A 17,106-nucleotide genomic window follows, 5' to 3' on the forward strand; every position below is an offset into this window, starting at 1 on the left:
TCCCAGAAACAGAAAAAGACATTTTTTTTTGTTCTGACAGCCTTTCCCAGCTGGGTAAAGGGCCTTTACCCAAAATGTTCACTTTTTAGTCTTGTTCTCAATGCATTTGTTGTTCTTAATTGTCATATGTGTAAATTGCCTTGAGACAGTGGTTTAGAAGGCAACTAATAAATCAATGATAACAATAATATTGTCTGCACTGATAGGCAGCAGCTTTCCAGGGTTTCTGGAAAGGGTCTTTCTCAACCTTCCATGTTTTGAACCGGGAACTTCCTCCTAGTCCTGATTAACTGCAATTGTAGACTGAGGAGTGAGCCGTGAGACTAGTTTCCCTCCTTTCTTGCAGAAGTGCCAAATGCTTTATTGCAAAAGTACCAATGAATGTTGAGAAGTAATGACCATCCCTGGCAGCATTTTGCCCCCAAAATGGTTGAAGTAGCAGAGCAGCTGTCGTCAGCAGACGTGCCTCCTTTTTTCCACAAGAGGGCAGAGTAGCTCAACATAATTGCAATGGTTCACCCAAATATTGAAACATCTTATACAGTGGTACCTCGGGTTAAGTACTTAATTTGTTCTGGAGGTCTGTTCTTAACCTGAAGCACCACTTTAGCTAATGGGGCCTCCTGCTGCCGCCGTAGCACGATTTCTGTTCTTATCCTGAAGCAAAGTTCTTAACCTGAAGCATTATTTCTGGGTTAGCGGAGTCTGTAACCTGAAGCATATGTAACCTGAAGCGTATGTAACCCGAGGTACCACTGTAGAACCTTTTCAGGATAGAATACAATAAACAGATTAATCTAAAGGGGGGGGGACCTAGAAGAAAAAAATAAAAAGGGAAAGGGGAGGGAAAATAAACACAAAGGTACATCTTAATTTAACCCTTGACTCTTACAAAAGGGTATGGACCCTCCCAGTTCTCACCTGGGAGCTTCCCTTTCTTCTCCCAGCGCCCCCCCCCATACTGAGAAAGGAAGTTTTTAAGGAAGGTTGATGTTCCTGCAACAAACCTTTTCCCGGGTGCAGCCATGGTTTATCTGCTACAGTCAACAAAGCAGCTAAGCTTGTTTTGGACACACTGGGGCTGCAGCCCGCTAAGTCCTACTCAGAATTAACCCATTGGCAGAACTGGACCTAGGTTAATTAAACTATGGAACTCGCTTGCACAGGAGGCAGTGATGGCCACCAACTTAGATGCATTTAAAAGATAGACAAATTCATAGAGGGCATAGCTATCAGCCACGGTGACTATGTTCCACCTCATTGCTGGGAATTGCAAGTGGCCCAGTCATTGGGCTCATGAGCACATTTGGGTTTTCAAGCCAGAGCCTCTCTGGTCGCTTTTCTCCCCAAGACCATTCTCCTGAGCCAACGTCAAGTACATGCACACACTTCATTTTCCCCTTGGGGTGCGGGTAAAATTCAGATCCATTAGTATTAATCTGAGCCTTGAAAAGCCCATAGCTGTAAGAGGGGATATATGCATCACTCTTCCAACTTTCTATGTACTTTTCAAGGGAGAAAATTCTAACCTCACCACATCCTCACCACATCATGACCAAAAGGACATGGAGTGACCCTTCAGATGTGAAGGAAATAAGCAGCTATCTTCTCTTTAAAAGACATCTGAAGGCAGCCCTGTTTAGGGAAGTTTTTAATATTTAATGCTGTATTGTTTTTAACACTCGATTGGAAGCCGCCCAGAGTGGCTGGGGAAACTCAGCCAGATGGGCGGGGTATAAATAATAAATTATTATTATATTATTATATGGAGTAGGGGATCTCAACTCAAGAAGCTTCCATGGGCACACCAGGGATTTACGGTATCTCATGTGCCTCATTGCACCCATTGAATTTTTTCATTTGCAGGAAAACACTACTAAAAGCTGCTTGGTAAATTCACTTGGTCCTAGATCGCCGGTCCTTATCAAGGGGGTTGCAACAGCACTATGATCATGCAAATGTATCATAACACATTAAGAAATTGGTCCCCAAAGGTATGTTTGGGTTAAAAGTGGGTCCTGGGTCTGTGAAGGTTAAAGATACTGTTTCAGTCACAAGTATTTCTGCACAGAGACCACCAGAGGGCACTAAGAATCCATCCAATTAACTTTTGCCTTAATTCACAGTGCCAGTTTCATCAGCTGTGTAACTATTTCTGTGTTTGCAATTTTATCTGCTGCAGCATTTAACTGACGGTATTGCTCAAGGGCTGTCGTTTTAATATTTAAATGTCATTTCTGTGTCAAATTTATATTTAATGCACTTTGGGAGCATAATGCTGCAAGGTGGTTCAGAAACCTAAATAAAATTGTTGGGAACAGCAGCTGTGTTTTGCTAGAGGTGTACAGTACCAGCATTTAGCTTTGAGGTGGATCTCTGCAAGCCAGGGCTTGGAGCTGCAGGCACACAGAAAAGGTCTGGGTCAGTGACTCTTCATAAAGCCTGCTTAACACAACCCAGCCAGTGCATAAAGTGAAGGGCTGTTTTTGTGTTTTTAGTAATAAGAGCCATCAAGATGCAACTTTCCCCTCCCAGTGTGGGAATACCCCCCCCAAAGGCCTGCTATTCCTGCCCCCAACACATCTAAAGGTAAAGGTAAAGGGACCCCTGACCATTAGGTCCAGTCGTGGACGACTCTGGGGTTGCGGCGCTCATCTTGCTTTATTGGCCGAGGGAGCCGGCGTACAGCTTCCGGGTCATGTGGCCAGCATGACTAAGCCGCTTCAGGCAAACCAGAGCAGCACACGGAAATGCTGTTTACCTTCCCGCCAGAGCGGTACCTATTGATCTACTTGCACTTGGATGTGCTTTTGAACTGCTAGGTTGGCAGGAGCAGGGATCGAGCAATGGGAGCTCACCCCGTCGCCGGGATTGAACCGCCGACCTTCTGACTGGCAGGCCCTAGGCTCTGTGGTTTAGACCACAGCACCACCCACGTCCAACACATCTAGTGGCTTCTAAATACCGTATTTCTCAAGACTAGGGCAGAGCGTCAAGACAATGAGATCCTGATGGCCAACTCAAACATGGTGGGACAAATCCTTTTTTGAGAGCAGGTATTAATTGCAAGTTTAAGCCATCCAACTTTCACTGAGCCTTTCTTCCCAATCATAATTTAACTTTATTGTCTCAAACATACTACCCAGTGCATGCCAAGTGGCTGGAAGTTTTGTTGATGTACGAAATGTACTATAATTTTATTGCTGAACAGCGTGACCTGGAGACAGAAGGGCAGTTACTAATGTTTTAAAATTTGAGAAAGTCAGTGCGGAAATGGGCAATTTGTGGGCTTCCAGGTGATGGCCACTAGCTGTGCTCGCTGGGAGCTGAAGCCCCTACAACATACGGAAGACAAATGGGAGCTACCTATGCCACCTTTTTGGAAGACGGGGGAATAAAAACCAAGGAAAATGAAGATCACTTCAAGTATAATCTTCTCCACTTCCTCACACACTTTTGGGAGATGGCAAGACAAATGGTCAGAGTAGCAGATAGGGTTCAAAGCAGGTATGCCCCATAACATCCCTGGGACCAGCTCAGCCTACAGGTTGTTAGTCAAGAAGTGGCAAATGGGCTGCTTGCTGAAGAATAAAGTGAGCTGTAGGCCACATTCACACCATGCACTATGCCACTTTGAACAGTCATGGGTTCCCCCAAAGGATTCTGGGAGCTGTGATTTGTTAGGGTGTCTCCTCATAACCCTCAGGACCATAATAAATAATAATAATAATAATTCATTATTTGTATCCTGCCCATCTGGTTGGGTTTCCCCAGACACTCTGGGCGGTTTCCACAAAGACCAAAAATACACTAAGATGTCACACTTTAAAAACTTCCCTGAACAGGGCTGCCTTCAGATGTCTTCTAAATGTTTGGTAGTTGTTTATCTCTTTGACATCTGGTGGGAGGGTGTTCCACAGGGCCGGCGCCAGTACCGAGAAGGTCCTCTGCCTGGTTCCCTGTAGTTTTGCTTCTCGCAATGAGGGAACTGCCAGAAGGCCCTCGGCGCTGGATCTCAGCGTCCGGGCAGAACGATGGGGGTGGAGACGCTCCTTCAGGTATGAACAATTACATCTCCCAGAATTTTGAGGGGGCAGGGAAGCCATGACTGTTTAAAGTGGTATCAATATATGTGTGGTCCTAAACCATGTCAGAGGACAGCCACAATTTCGCAATTGCCAATAGCCACCATTTTCTCTTCTGATACTGCCAAGACTTCTCTACACATGCAGACACAGCCATCTCTCTCTGAAGGCTGCTCTCCCCATTATCTCACACCTAAAAATTATCTGGCCCCCAGACACTTTTCCATTAAGAACTCCACACCACACAGACGTTTCTCTGTTTTTATTTACCTCACATGAGAACTACTATTTTCTGTTTTGCAGGTACCTCAGGCTGCACTGCAAGTTACACAGCTTCCACACACTAAGAGGGGTGGGGTGGGGGGCTTTTGGGATGGGGTGGGAAGGGAAGCAGAGGAGAAAGAAACACTTATTACCCTCAGTCATGAATAGGGCTACCCCAAAAAAATATGGCAGCAGCTTTACAATTTTCATGCCAGCATCACCGGGACTCTTAAATCTTTCTCCTTAGTTTCATTATGATGAATGAAACATTCTCTAGGGAAGAATGGGGTGGGGTGTTGGGAGTCGTCTGTTCACAAAAAGCAGCCAAGCGCTTTAAGAAGCAACAGATCAGAGCTGGGGAGGCAAGAGAAGGAAGATGAAATGCACTAAGATGAATTGTAGCCTAGGATGAGAGGACCTGCAAAAAGTTTGTCTTTCCCCCCTACACATCAGCTGCCCTTAGTTTTTCTTTATTTTGTTTCTAAATTTAGGTGACTAGTGCTTTCAACCGCAACTGGGGGGGTGGGGTGGGTCGGGGAAAGAGGGGAGCCTCATCGGAGCCAAAAGCGGGTTTAGTTGACGCGAGGGTTCCTGAAGTTTCTGCCGGCAAAGCGGGACTTGTTCCCCAGCTCCTCTTCAATCCTGAGGGGAAATGGCGGTGGGGGGGGGGGGAGTTAAAAAAAAAAAAAAAGACAAGCATGAGGAGCAATAATTTCCAGGAGAAAGGATGTGTCCATAATCTGCTTTTTTAAAAGAAAAGATCTGTACTGATCAAGTCAAAAGTCTTGTGGCACTTAGGAGACATTCACACCCTATATTTCAAGAACTATGTTATCACTTTAAAGCCAGGGGTGCCAACTTGAATAAAACATTGGGGGGGAGGGGAGGCAAGCCCCATCCCGCATCATCGATCACAAGGTGTGGCGCACGAACATCAAATGAATAACAATATTCATCAACTTTGGGAGACCCCGACCCCTCAAATATTTTGGCGCCTAGGAGTTGCTCCAGTGCACTTTGCACTGTGATGGCTTCCCCCAGAGAATTCTGGGAGCTTCAGTTTCCGGAGTTCAGAGTGCTGAGAGGAATTAGGGAAACCCCTGCCCCCTGACAGAGCTACAATTGCCTGTGAAAAGGGATTGTGTGTTAAACCACTCTGGAAATTTGTAAATGTGAAGGGACATGGGGATCTCCTGACAAGCATGCTGTTAATATATACCAGGTGGTGTTTTAATTTATTTCCTTTCATAACATTTATATACTGCTTAATTGGAAACCACCACCCCAACCCTCTGTAAGTTTACAAACAATTCCGTTATCAATAAAAGTATCAATGATCAAAAATCCAGTTAAAAATCACAATTAAAACCTTCTTTAAAAACTAGCTGATTAAAAAACCTGCCAACATTCTACATGTCTGAAGAGGCTTCCCTAAGCCAAAATATTTTTAGGAGCCATCAAAAACAACACAGTAAAAAGCCCCTGCCTGATGTCAGGGAGTGCTACCACACTAAAAGTTTGATTTCTTCCAAGTTAACACTCCAGTATTTGTTCCGAATTTCATTGTTTCAACCACTGTTGATATTCCTGCATTTTTTTTGTATTTTCTGTTCTGTAAATCATTTCCGGATGTGAAATTCAATTTCATGTGAACTGTATGAACACATAGTCTCCTGTGCAGCGCATGCCATAAAACAGGGCCAACAGATATGATCTACCTCCCTCAACACACTTCAATATACTGTACATCTAAACAAGCCCAAATTCCTCAACTTAATCCTTACCTCAGCAGCTGGTTATATTTGGCTAGACGTTCAGACCGACAGGGAGCACCAGTCTTGATCTGTGGAGACAGAAATTAAGCAAGAAACAATAAACACGAAGCATAATAGAATTATCCCTCCCCGCTTCCAATCCTATCCTCCTGCCTGCCTAATGAACATACAAGGCAGCAAATGATGACCCCTCCTGCTCCCTTCCAACACTACAATTCCACGATTTTACAAATGGTGTGTTTTCTGTGGGCTGGGATTTTACATTAAGCTGCTTAGAGTTAACTTATCTCAATACTGTTATGGTGGATACTGCTGGTGTAATTTTTTAAAGTACATAAAATTTGACACAATTTTGTTGAATTTATTCCGTGTATAAATTTACAGTCTTTATCTATCCAAACCCAATCCAAAGTAGACACACTGAAATTAATGGATCTAAGTCAGTCATGCCCTTATTCAGCAGTTTAAAAATGGAAATGATGATACTAATACAGTCATACCTCGGGTTACAGACACTTCAGGTTGCGTTTTTTCGGGTTACGGACCCGCCGAAACCCAGAGGTATCAGAACGGGTTACTTCTGGGTTTCAGCGGTCACGCATGCGCAGAAGCACTGAATCGCAACCTGCGTGTGTGCAGATTGTGAACGTGCATCCTGCACGGATCATGTTCACAACCAGAGCATCCACTGTACTTAAAAACAGACTTCTAAGCCTATGTAAGCCTGCCTTCTCTGCATGCCTAGACGTGTGGCCTCCCCAACTGTTGCTGAACTCCAATAATCCATGACCTTTGGCCAATGCCAGCTGGGACTCCATCCCATCATGTTCCAGAAGGGGTACAGGTTCCCCTTCCCACCTTGCCCTGAAACTGAAAAGCAAAAGCAGCCACCTCAGCAAGGAAACACTCACCTGTCCAGTGCACAGCCCAACCACCAGGTCAGCAATGAAGGTGTCTTCAGTCTCCCCAGAGCGATGGCTCACCATCACGCCCCAGCCATTGGACTGGGCGAGCTTGCAGCTGCAATAGGAAGACAAGAGATGCTAGAAATTGATTCATTTTACAAGCAGGCTATTGAGACTACATACAAGAGCCAACTGAGTCGCTCCCCTCGCTTGGCACCAGCCATTTCAAGATTGCTTTATGTGCATCTGCACTTCTGCCTTTACAAGGGGACTGGGTGAATTCAGAGAAGACACGGAGCAGACAGGTAATAGCTTTACACCAGTCCAGACTATTAGCAGCAGTTGCCCTTGACCCCCAGCTGTTTGCAGATCTGCACATAGTCCCTTTCAACTAGATCTACTATGTCCTGTGTATGCACAAGTGTTCCAATATCTTCTTTCAGAGTGACTTAAGTTGTTTTCCTGGAGGTTCCATTGTGCGTAACAGAACCAGCAAGCACCTTGTGTTTTCAGTGTTCCTCAATGCTTAGCTTTGGAGCATACAAATCAACTCCTCATTGGTGATCTTCCCATGCACCTTCTCCAGAGTGACCCTAGCAGAGAGCCAATCCTTAGTGGATGATTCACCTTCCTTTGACTCCGACTGGCACTAATCAGCACAAAGCATGAGAAGACTCCTCCTCTCCGTGGCTAAAAAGCTCCCTGTTTTTTAATGCTGATGGGGAGGGCTCTGGGACAAACCATTACACTGCTGAGCAAGCCTGTAAAGCAGGGGTAGGCAACCTAAGGCCTGTGGGCTGGATTCGGCCCAACCACCTTCTCAATCCTGCCCGTGGACGGTCCGGGAATCAGCGTGTTTTTACATGAGTAGAATGTGTGCTTTTATTTAAAATGCATCTCTGGGTTATTTGTGGGGCATAGGAATTCGTTCATATTTTTTTCTTCCAAAATATAGTCCGGCCCACCACACGGTCTGAGGGACGGTGGACCTCTTATGGGACTGCCAAGGAACGCCTTTGAGTCTGGGGGAGGATAAAAGTCAGAGCGGGAACAATCAGAAGGAGACAGAGAAGAAGTGACGGAAGGGGAAGAGGGAGAGAGCCAGGAGGCGGGAAGGCTCTCCGATGCTGAAGCAGAGCCCCAGCACCACACAGGGAGTTCAGGAACAGACAGAGAGCCTATGCCTGTGCCTTTGGCAAAGGAAAGGAGAGGGTTAAAGTGCAGGGATCAGAGACGTCCCATGAAGCTCCTCCGCCTTTTCTGTTGGAGGAGAAGCAGGAGAAGACCACTCCCCGAATCTGAACTGGACAATTTGGATGCATGGTTGTACTGTGCTGCTTGTACATATGTAAAATAAAGAACTGTAAATATCTCTCTGAGTGAGCAGAGGGTGCTTATTGCGAAGAGCATACACAAACCATCACAGGACCAGACCACAGCTGAAAAAGGTTGCTGACCCCTGCTGTAAAGTATCTGCCCGCTCCTGCTCTCCACTTATTCCACTTCCTGCTCAACCGCCATTTCCTCCCCTGCGAAAAGCAAGTGAAAGACTTACGCCTGGAGTGACTCTGTGACAGAGCCAATCTGGTTCACTTTCAGCAGCAGGCAGTTGCAGGACTTCTCTTCCACGGCTTTGGCAATGCGCTTCGGGTTGGTAACCGTCAGGTCATCACCGACAACCTGGATGCCTGCACTGGCGGTGAACTTCTTCCAAGCAGCCCAGTCGTCTTGGTCAAATGGGTCTTCAATGGAAACCACTGGCCATTGGGGTGGGGGCAAGAGAAGGACAATGTTACTCAGGCGGGTGGTTTACCAGTTACATACCCAGCCTTTCTCATGTGCTTGGTGTCGCACAGTCCTCCCTGTCACCGCTCAAGGTGACAATGGTTCTCCACCTTCTTGTGCCTCCCACTCTGCCCACCAACAGCGTGTGGCCTTCAGAAGGAATATGGCCCTTGCACTCACATGGGTAATTCTTGACAAAACCCTTATAGAGGTCAGCCAGCTGGTCAGGAGTGATGTATCTGCTGGGATCATCAGGGGACTTGAAGTCCAGGTCGTATTTCCCATCACGATAGAATTCGGAAGCCGCCACGTCCATCCCAATGACAATCTTGTCAGTGTAGCCAGCCTTGCTGATGGCAGTCTTGAGCAGTTCCAGAGCTGAGGAGGAGGACAGCAACAGAATTGGGGTTTTTTGAACAGAAAGGTTCATCATCCAAGGTTTGTATTCATTTCATTTTATGATCCAAGCGCTGCCTTTTTATCTCGTGCATTGCTTTGAGTAAAGGGTACTAAAAACAAGACATAAAGTTACTTGTTCTGCACATACAGAAAAGAAGACTTTTGAAATCGTAAGCATTTGCTCTAAAATGGGAAAGCTCTCATGAGTCGATATCCCCTTTCTCCACAAGCGTCATCAAAGAAGGGCCCCAATGGCCAGAAAACAACACCCAGTTTAGCACATCCAAAACAGGGCCTGATGAAAGATCCTTTGGGATTAGAGCAGGGGGTACATTGGCCCTACAGAGCATTCTGCTAGTGGCAAAGCAATCCCAAACTATGGGACTCATTCCCACAGGAGACAGTGATGGCCACCAACTTTTGATGGCTTGAAGACTGCTCTTGCAGGCTTCCGAAAGACATCTGGTTGGCCACTGTGAGAATAGGATGTTGGACCTGTGGCCTGATTCAGCCAGCTCTTATGTTCTTAGGTCTCAGTGAGGCGGGGGAAAGAGAAGGGGGAATCTTTCCAAAGCCCACTCAAGGTGGTTCCCATTACACATCTCCCTGCTCTCCCCAGCAACAGCAAGTCTATTTCAGAGAGGGAAGACCCAGCTACTGAGGCCCTCAGCTGCCAACTTGGCTGGGAGAGAGGCAGGAAGTGCTGCTTGTACCCCCCAGAAGAGGCCCACAGCAGCCAACAGAGCCTGTCTTCCTGTACAGTAAATAGCCTGGAGTGACACAGCATGGCCGGATGGTATTACAAATAAAACATGTAAGCAGCCATCAGCGAGTTTTCCGCATTGCTCGAAAGCAATTCTCGCCTACCTCCTGGGGGGATTCACGCTGCCTCAGCAGCTGTGTGACACCGGAGAGACAGAGAGAGAGAGAAGGGTCACAGGGCTGCAGGGAGGTTCACTCAGTGCCAGCTGCCCCCACCAAGTATCAGGCCAAGAAAAGCCCACCTAATGCAGCTCCCTGCTCTCAGAGTGGCCAACCAGATGCTCTGCATTGCAGGGGGCTGGACTAGATGATCCATGGGTTCCCTTCTAACTCTACAGTTCTAGGATTCTATGCTCCAAAAGGAATACCATAAGGAGGGCCTGAGTGTGACAGCAACTCTCCCCACTTCCATTGGCCCCACTCGGTTCTAGTTATTATGAGGGAGGAAAAAAAATATTTATCTAATTGCTTCGGGCTATGTGTAATTTTATACAACTCTCTCATGCCACCTATTTTGCTTGCCTTTTCTCTAAACAGAAAAGCTCCAATGCTGGAACCTTTCCTTGTCCAGAAAGGTTTTATGCATCCGATCCTTCGCAAAGCAGCTATGCCCAAACGCAGAAATCCAGATGGATTTAACGCTAAAGTGCTTAACAGTAGAGTGATCACTGCACATTGTGCACTATGAGGGAGACAAGCTTTCCTCTATCCACTTTCTGAACACTGCATAATTTTACAAACCACTACAGTGGTACCCCGTGTTACGTACTTAATCTGTTCCGGAGGTCCGTTTGTAAACCGAAACTGCTCGTAACATGAGGCACGCGTTCACTAATGGAGCCTCCTGCTGCTGCCGGCGCACGGCTTCCGCTCGCATCCCGGGGCAAAGGTCGCAACCGGGGGCATCTACTTCCGGGTTAGCGGACCTCGTAACCCGAAGCATTCATTACGGGGACTGTATGTAACACAAGGTATCAATGTATCATAAGTCTCCTCTTACTTGCCTTTTCTCCAGATTAAAAAGCCCCCAATGTTGTGGAACATTTCCTCGTAGCGAAAGACACATCTGTAGCCTGCACTCTCTCCTTTTCTCTAACCAGTTGTGGGGCATCTTTGGCCCCTCCAGATGTTTCTGAACGGCAATTTCCATCAGCCCTAGCAACCATGGCCAATGGCCAGGGATGATGAGGGTTGCAGTTCAGCAATATCTGGAGGGACAAAGCTGCCCCACATCTGCTCTAAACCAAAAAGCCCCCCCCCCACTCAACCTCTCACTCTAAATGGGACACTGTCTTTCTTACTGCACTGACACCTGCAACCTTGCCTTTTCTGTGAACTAGAAAGCCCCAGATGTTGTAACCATCCTTGAAGGGAAGAACATAGCTGTAGGTTGTCTGCATGGATTCTGCACACCAACTCAATAAGGTAGCGAAGAGCCGATCAATCCATTACCTTCTTTGTTCTCCAAGATGTTGGGTGCAAAGCCTCCCTCATCGCCCACATTGGTAGCATCTTTCCCATACTTCTCCTTAATGACGTTCTTCAGGTTGTGGTACACCTCGGCGCCGATGCGCATGGCTTCCTTGAAGCTCTCGGCCCCAACAGGGAGGATCATGAACTCCTGCATGGCCAGCTTGTTACCAGCGTGGGAACCGCCATTGATCACATTGAAGGCCTGGAAGGTGGGCAAGACATAAGGGGGAAAGAAAACCCAAGAGGTTAATGCTCCAGAAATGCAATCTCTCCCAAAGAAAGCCCCATTTACATTGTTCGCTTATTATTATCATCATCATCATTTTTTATTTCTATCCTGCTTTTTCTCCTTGGATTCAAGGCAGCTTCCAACTTTTAAAAACATTATAAATTACAAAGTAAAAAACACAAACGAGTTAAAAAACCAATAATTAAAATACATCAAACACGCATTTAGAACCAGCAATTAAAACATAGTTTGCTTTGACAGCTGCCCAGTGATCAACATCATCTGCACCTTAGTTTTCAAGGGCCTGTCTGAACAGGAAGGTGCCAGATGGGCGGGGTATAAATAATAAATTATTATACGATTATTATTATATTATCTCTCTTAGGAGGGAATTCACACAATACAGGAGCCATCACAGAAATGGCTCCCTCTCGGGTTGCCACCAACTGTGCTTCTGATGTTTACAGTATCATACCACTCATGGCTTTCCCCTATTATAATAATAATAAATTGTAATTTGTACCCCGCCCTCCCTGGCCACAGCTGGGCTCAGACCGGCTAACATTATATAAATAATACAATATGCATGAAAACAATCAATCGATTAACTTAAAGAATCCAGGGAACTGTGGCTTGCTCAAGGTGCTGAGAGTCATTTTCCTCCCAGAGTTACAATCTCCAGAGTGGTTCTACCCCCAACCCCTATTCCCAAGGAACTCTTGGGAATTGTAGCTCAGCAAGAGTAGGGCTTCCCCGAACAATTCTCAGTACCCTTAGGAAACCAGTTCCCTGGATTATTATTTCAGGGGAAAGCCATCTGGGACATCTGGTTGGCCACTGTGAGAAAAAGGATGTTGGATTAGATGAGCTGATACAGCAGGCAGGTTCTTAACAAGAGGAGAGCCACTGAACTCTGAAAATCCAACATGTTTGCTGTTTTTCCACCCTTAATTCACAAAAGCCACTGCCCCTCCATATGGCTAGGTGGGAGGAAGAGAGCTGTTTTGTCTGCACCAGATCTTGCCTCCTTTGCAGAATGGCAACAAAGGAAAACTTACAGGGACTGGCAGAATGACGTCCTGGTTCCCAGCCAGATCAGCAATGTGGCGGTACAAGGGGACCCCCTTCTCAGCAGCACCAGCCTTGCAGACAGCCAGGGAGACGCCCAGAATTGCATTTGCACCAAACTTGGCTAAGATAATAGTAGTAAGAAAAAGAGGTTACTTGAGAGACTGCATGGTTCCTTATGTGTCTAGCAAGTCACTGCAGTCTGCAGAAGAGATTCTCCTGTAAGTTCCAAGATCTCAGAAGCCCACTCCACAGCGACTTGGAGCAGGGCCTTCAGTGTGGCTGCCCCATTCTGTGGAACAGCATTTCTTTCAAAATATGCCCAGCACCTACTCTCTGCACTTTCTAGAAACAACTGGAAACACTTTTGTTCCAAGACGCTTTCCAAGCTGCTGTGTCTACTTGGCATAGTCTTTTATTTTAATCTGCTTTCTGGACTGTTTTTATTGCATTGTATTTTATACATTGCCTTGAACCGCATATGTTGAGGGTGATTTAATAAATGTTATATTATTAAATAAAAAATTAATAAAAATAAAAAGTTAAACAACAACAAAACTACAACACTGTGGGAGAAAATGTATCATTTGTTTACAAAATTTAAAATCAAGTCAATTTGAAACACTGTTTGGTTTTATTTGAGGTAGGCAATTGTGTTTGTTTTCATCCAGGTTTTAGGAAATTTTATTGAATGCTGTTCGTATTTTTGGTCATTTTAATGTAAACCTCTTGCAGATTTTCAACCATATGAAAGTGCAAATAAATAAACACCTGGCTCAGTCCACTATGTTTTCCTTTCCTTACATTTAGTAGGAGATGGATGATTATAGTAAAACAATGCAAGAGGAATATTTCCAAACCTAGGCTCCTTTCTAGCAAAAGCACTTTCTCTCCAATAAAATGTGCATAGGAGCCCAGTGGAATCATAGGAAACAGCCTTGTGATGCATCAGACCATTAAGTCCATCCATCCCAGCCTTGCCTACCTTGACGGGCAGCAGCTTTCCAGAGTTCCCAGAAAGGGAACATTCCTAGCCCTACCTGGAGATGTTGGCAATTAAACCTGGGGTTCTGCATCAAAGCAGCTGCTCCACCACTGAGCTATGGTTGTTCTCAACACGGGTGTGGTTAGCTGCAGCATTTATGAAGGAATTGTGACTTCTTTTATTGTGCTATAAATCTTTCAGGCAGCAGAGAGGCTGAGAATCACCTGAGGAGCACCTCTCAAACTCACTAGCACAAGAGTTTACTTGCTCTTGGACCCAACCCAGAGCATTCATGGCTGCAAAATCACCAACGTACACTTGTCCAACCATTCCACTCACATTTGTTCTCTGACCCGTCCATATCCAGCATCAGCTTGTCGATCTTCTCCTGCTCCACAACACTGATGTTCTGCAGGGAAGAGGAGAAGAGGTAAGGCAACCAAAACAACCCACTGGGAAGGAAACCTCATCCTGACTTAGTCATAACTAATCTCCCAGCGGACACTTGCCATTGCTTAGGGATAGATGACCCAAACAACACACCAAGGAGAGGCAACCCCTTCACTTCATTTTAGCACACTTCACCTCAATTAAGAATTGAAAATTGCCAGCTAAATAGAAAAACAGCCTAGGCAGCTCATGTGTTTTTTTTAAAAAAACAACAACAAACAGCTTGATCGGTAATGTCTGCAGATCAAGCTGCTCTCAAAGGCAAAGGACCCAATTAACAAACAGGGCGGCAACACTGAATTAAACCCCTTTTGACTAAATAGATCCACACAGGCCATCGGGGAAGACTGGGGTGGGGGCAGAGACGTTAAGCTGCCTTATGGGCCACCAACCTGAACAACCCCCCAAATTAGCTTGCAAGGAGGGAGAGCTGCAGAATAAATCTGGTGCACTGGGAAACATTCTTAAGGCAGTACTCGGGAACTGCAAGCAGTTTTCCATCCGTAACATTATTTCATGCCGTTTTAGAATTCCCACAGCGCTTCTCAAACATGCTTTCGTGTTCAAGCATCCAAAAGAGGGCCATTCGCTGACGACGGTAAGGAGCTTAGTATCATGCTGGCTTTCTCACCCATAAAAAGAACGTTAAAGAGACTAGGAACGGCTACACTTGCACTAGAGGGGTTAGTGAAATAAGGAAGGCTCCTACCTTGTTAACCAGTGCAGGGGCAATTGTTTTATTGACGTGCTCAACAGCTTTTGAGACACCTGGAAGGAACAAGCAAATCAATCACTAATCCAATCCACCAAAGGCAAAAGCAGGCATTAGTAGAGGATCACTTGCCGTTACAGCCCCAACCACCTAGCCCTCAAGACAAGATATATATATATATATTAAAGGGGTGCAGCACGCTAGTCCTTTTTTAAAAACAGACAAAATTATGTCACTGAGGGAATAGCCATCGTCTAGGAATGCCTGCCAGAAGGTTAGTCCCATAGACCATGCACAGAGGAGGAGCCTGCCTGGAGTCAGGCCAGGTTGCAAGCACACATCCTTTACCTGAGTACACAGTGCCGGCGCCAGGAATTCGTTAACATATTTAACTGCTCGGGAGACGCCTGGTGGGAACCGAGTGGACGAGGAGGGAAGAGAGAGACGGGAGAAAGGAGAAAGAAGGGAGAGAGAAAGATGAACGCCCACAAGAGACCACAAAAGCAGCAGCAGCATGCAAGGGGCGGGGAGGGATTCACAGCAAAAATGACCAGAGGACCCATAATCAGGAGTGGGGAGCAAGAAAGAGGAAGAGGCTTTAGGTCCATGCAAACCTCACAAAACCAGGAAGGCTTCATTTAACAGTAGCTCATGCCAGGCATCACCATCCACCTGTGGTCTGCGCCAACTATAGATTAAGCAGTTCAAACCGTAGCCAAAAGAGCAGCAGCCAAAGCATGGCTTACAGATGCTTCCCTGCTTTCTTTTCTCGTCCTTCCAGCTGAAGCTCTGGCTTCATGATGCAAACAGCCTCTGGAGACCGAGCAATGGCTGCAACCACAGGGTCTATGTGCCGGTTCAGACTCTGAAATCAATGCACCCCCTAAGCTACTCATGGTCATAATTTTCAATGGTTCTACTCTGAATAAAAGTTAGTTGAATGCAACCCAGTAGTTTTAAATCAGTACTAGATTTATATATAATTACACCCACAGAATTATTATTTTTTAAATGTAACTTGCTTTTAATGTTTGCTTTTATTGGTGTGTTTTTAAATAAATGTCTTGGATTATCTTTTGTGAACCACTTGGAAGTGTTTGAGAAAGTGGAATATAACTTTAGTTAGCAATCCCTCCTTAAGCCTTACGGGCTGTTGTATCAGATGTTAGTCCTGGTCAAAGCAGACATATTACGGGCATGAACTTAGGTTCATTTATTTAAATGGATCTACTCTGAGCAAAACATAGCTGGACACAAACCCATTGCTTTTAAGGGCATTTGCCAGCATTCATCCCAGAGGCACCAGGCTAACCGCTCTGTGGAAGCCTAGGGAGACTTTCTGCATGAGCCAGCAGGTGACATGTTAACTTCCTTTTCAACTTTCTTCCATTTCTCTATTTGCGTCTATTTTAGATTACAAATTCGTTTGGGGGCAGGGACTGGCTTAATTGAAGGCTGTGTTGCACATCAGCCTTCCCCAACCCAGTGCCCTCCAGATGTTGTTGGATTTAAGCCACTCCCCTCCTGCACCTCCTGCACCTTTTCCCACCAAGGACAGGTGAGTGAATGTGTGGGGCTCCTCCCTCAAAGCCAAGAATGATGGGAACAGCAGTCCAAATAACCTGGAGAGTTTAGGCACAGCTGTATGGATTATAAACCAAGCCATTTCAGTCAGAACGTTGACACCTCTTTGCCACATCACCAAAACTATTTTTGCATGCAGGGAGGAAGGCAGCAAAGCTTGAATGCACCAACTTTGCAAGGCCGTGGGAAAGGGTCCCTTATGCAATGCCCTTTGCAGAATCTCGGCCGTAGCTGGGAGACACAAACTGGGGGCGGGGGGCAAAAGGAGCAGTAGAAGGAGCATCTGTGGAACAGCACCCAGAAGCACCAAGTTGGGAGAGCAAAAGAGAAAAAACAACTAGTTCATTCACCACACCAGGAAAGCTTTACCTTTCCCCAGGAAACGAGTCTTGTCATTGTCGCGCAGTTCCAGGGCTTCATAGATCCCAGTCGAAGCTCCACTTGGAACAGCAGCTCTGAAGAGACCTGGAGAAGAAGGAAAAAACAGTATTGGTCCTGGCAAGCTCTGGGACGACAGAGAAACATTTGCACAGAACCATCTCACGGTGGAGACTAGCAAGGCACATGGAGATGAAAGAGGAAGTGGGGGAAAGCGTCGCTCTGCCAACTTCCTCTTCCAGCTCCACTGTG

At 46.0% G+C, this 17,106-nt stretch overlaps 1 protein-coding gene across 4 annotated transcripts in view; it reads right to left on the minus strand.

Moving 5' to 3' along the window:
• Positions 1–4,332: 4,332 nt before the first annotated feature.
• ENO1 (enolase 1) overlaps positions 4,333–17,106 on the minus strand; it is a 167,372-nt gene continuing 154,598 nt past the window's right edge. For 3 of the 4 annotated variants that reach the window (XM_053400869.1, XM_053400868.1, XM_053400866.1), the window contains exons 3-12: positions 16,846–16,941; positions 14,890–14,948; positions 14,070–14,139; positions 12,736–12,869; positions 11,428–11,650; positions 8,995–9,192; positions 8,585–8,786; positions 7,036–7,144; positions 6,134–6,192; positions 4,333–4,991 (exon numbers count right to left, since the gene is read on the minus strand). In XM_053400869.1, coding sequence (XP_053256844.1) covers positions 4,922–4,991; positions 6,134–6,192; positions 7,036–7,144; positions 8,585–8,786; positions 8,995–9,192; positions 11,428–11,650; positions 12,736–12,869; positions 14,070–14,139; positions 14,890–14,948; positions 16,846–16,941 — 1,220 coding nt within the window. In that variant the 3' untranslated portion in view covers positions 4,333–4,921. Of the gene's footprint in view, positions 4,992–6,133; positions 6,193–7,035; positions 7,145–8,584; positions 8,787–8,994; positions 9,193–11,427; positions 11,651–12,735; positions 12,870–14,069; positions 14,140–14,889; positions 14,949–15,240; positions 15,300–16,845; positions 16,942–17,106 lie in introns of all 4 variants that reach the window. The other variant, XM_053400867.1, reaches the window with a different exon arrangement.

Source organism: Podarcis raffonei, chromosome 8 (assembly GCF_027172205.1).
Source record: "Podarcis raffonei isolate rPodRaf1 chromosome 8, rPodRaf1.pri, whole genome shotgun sequence".
Lineage (NCBI taxonomy): Eukaryota > Metazoa > Chordata > Lepidosauria > Squamata > Lacertidae > Podarcis > Podarcis raffonei.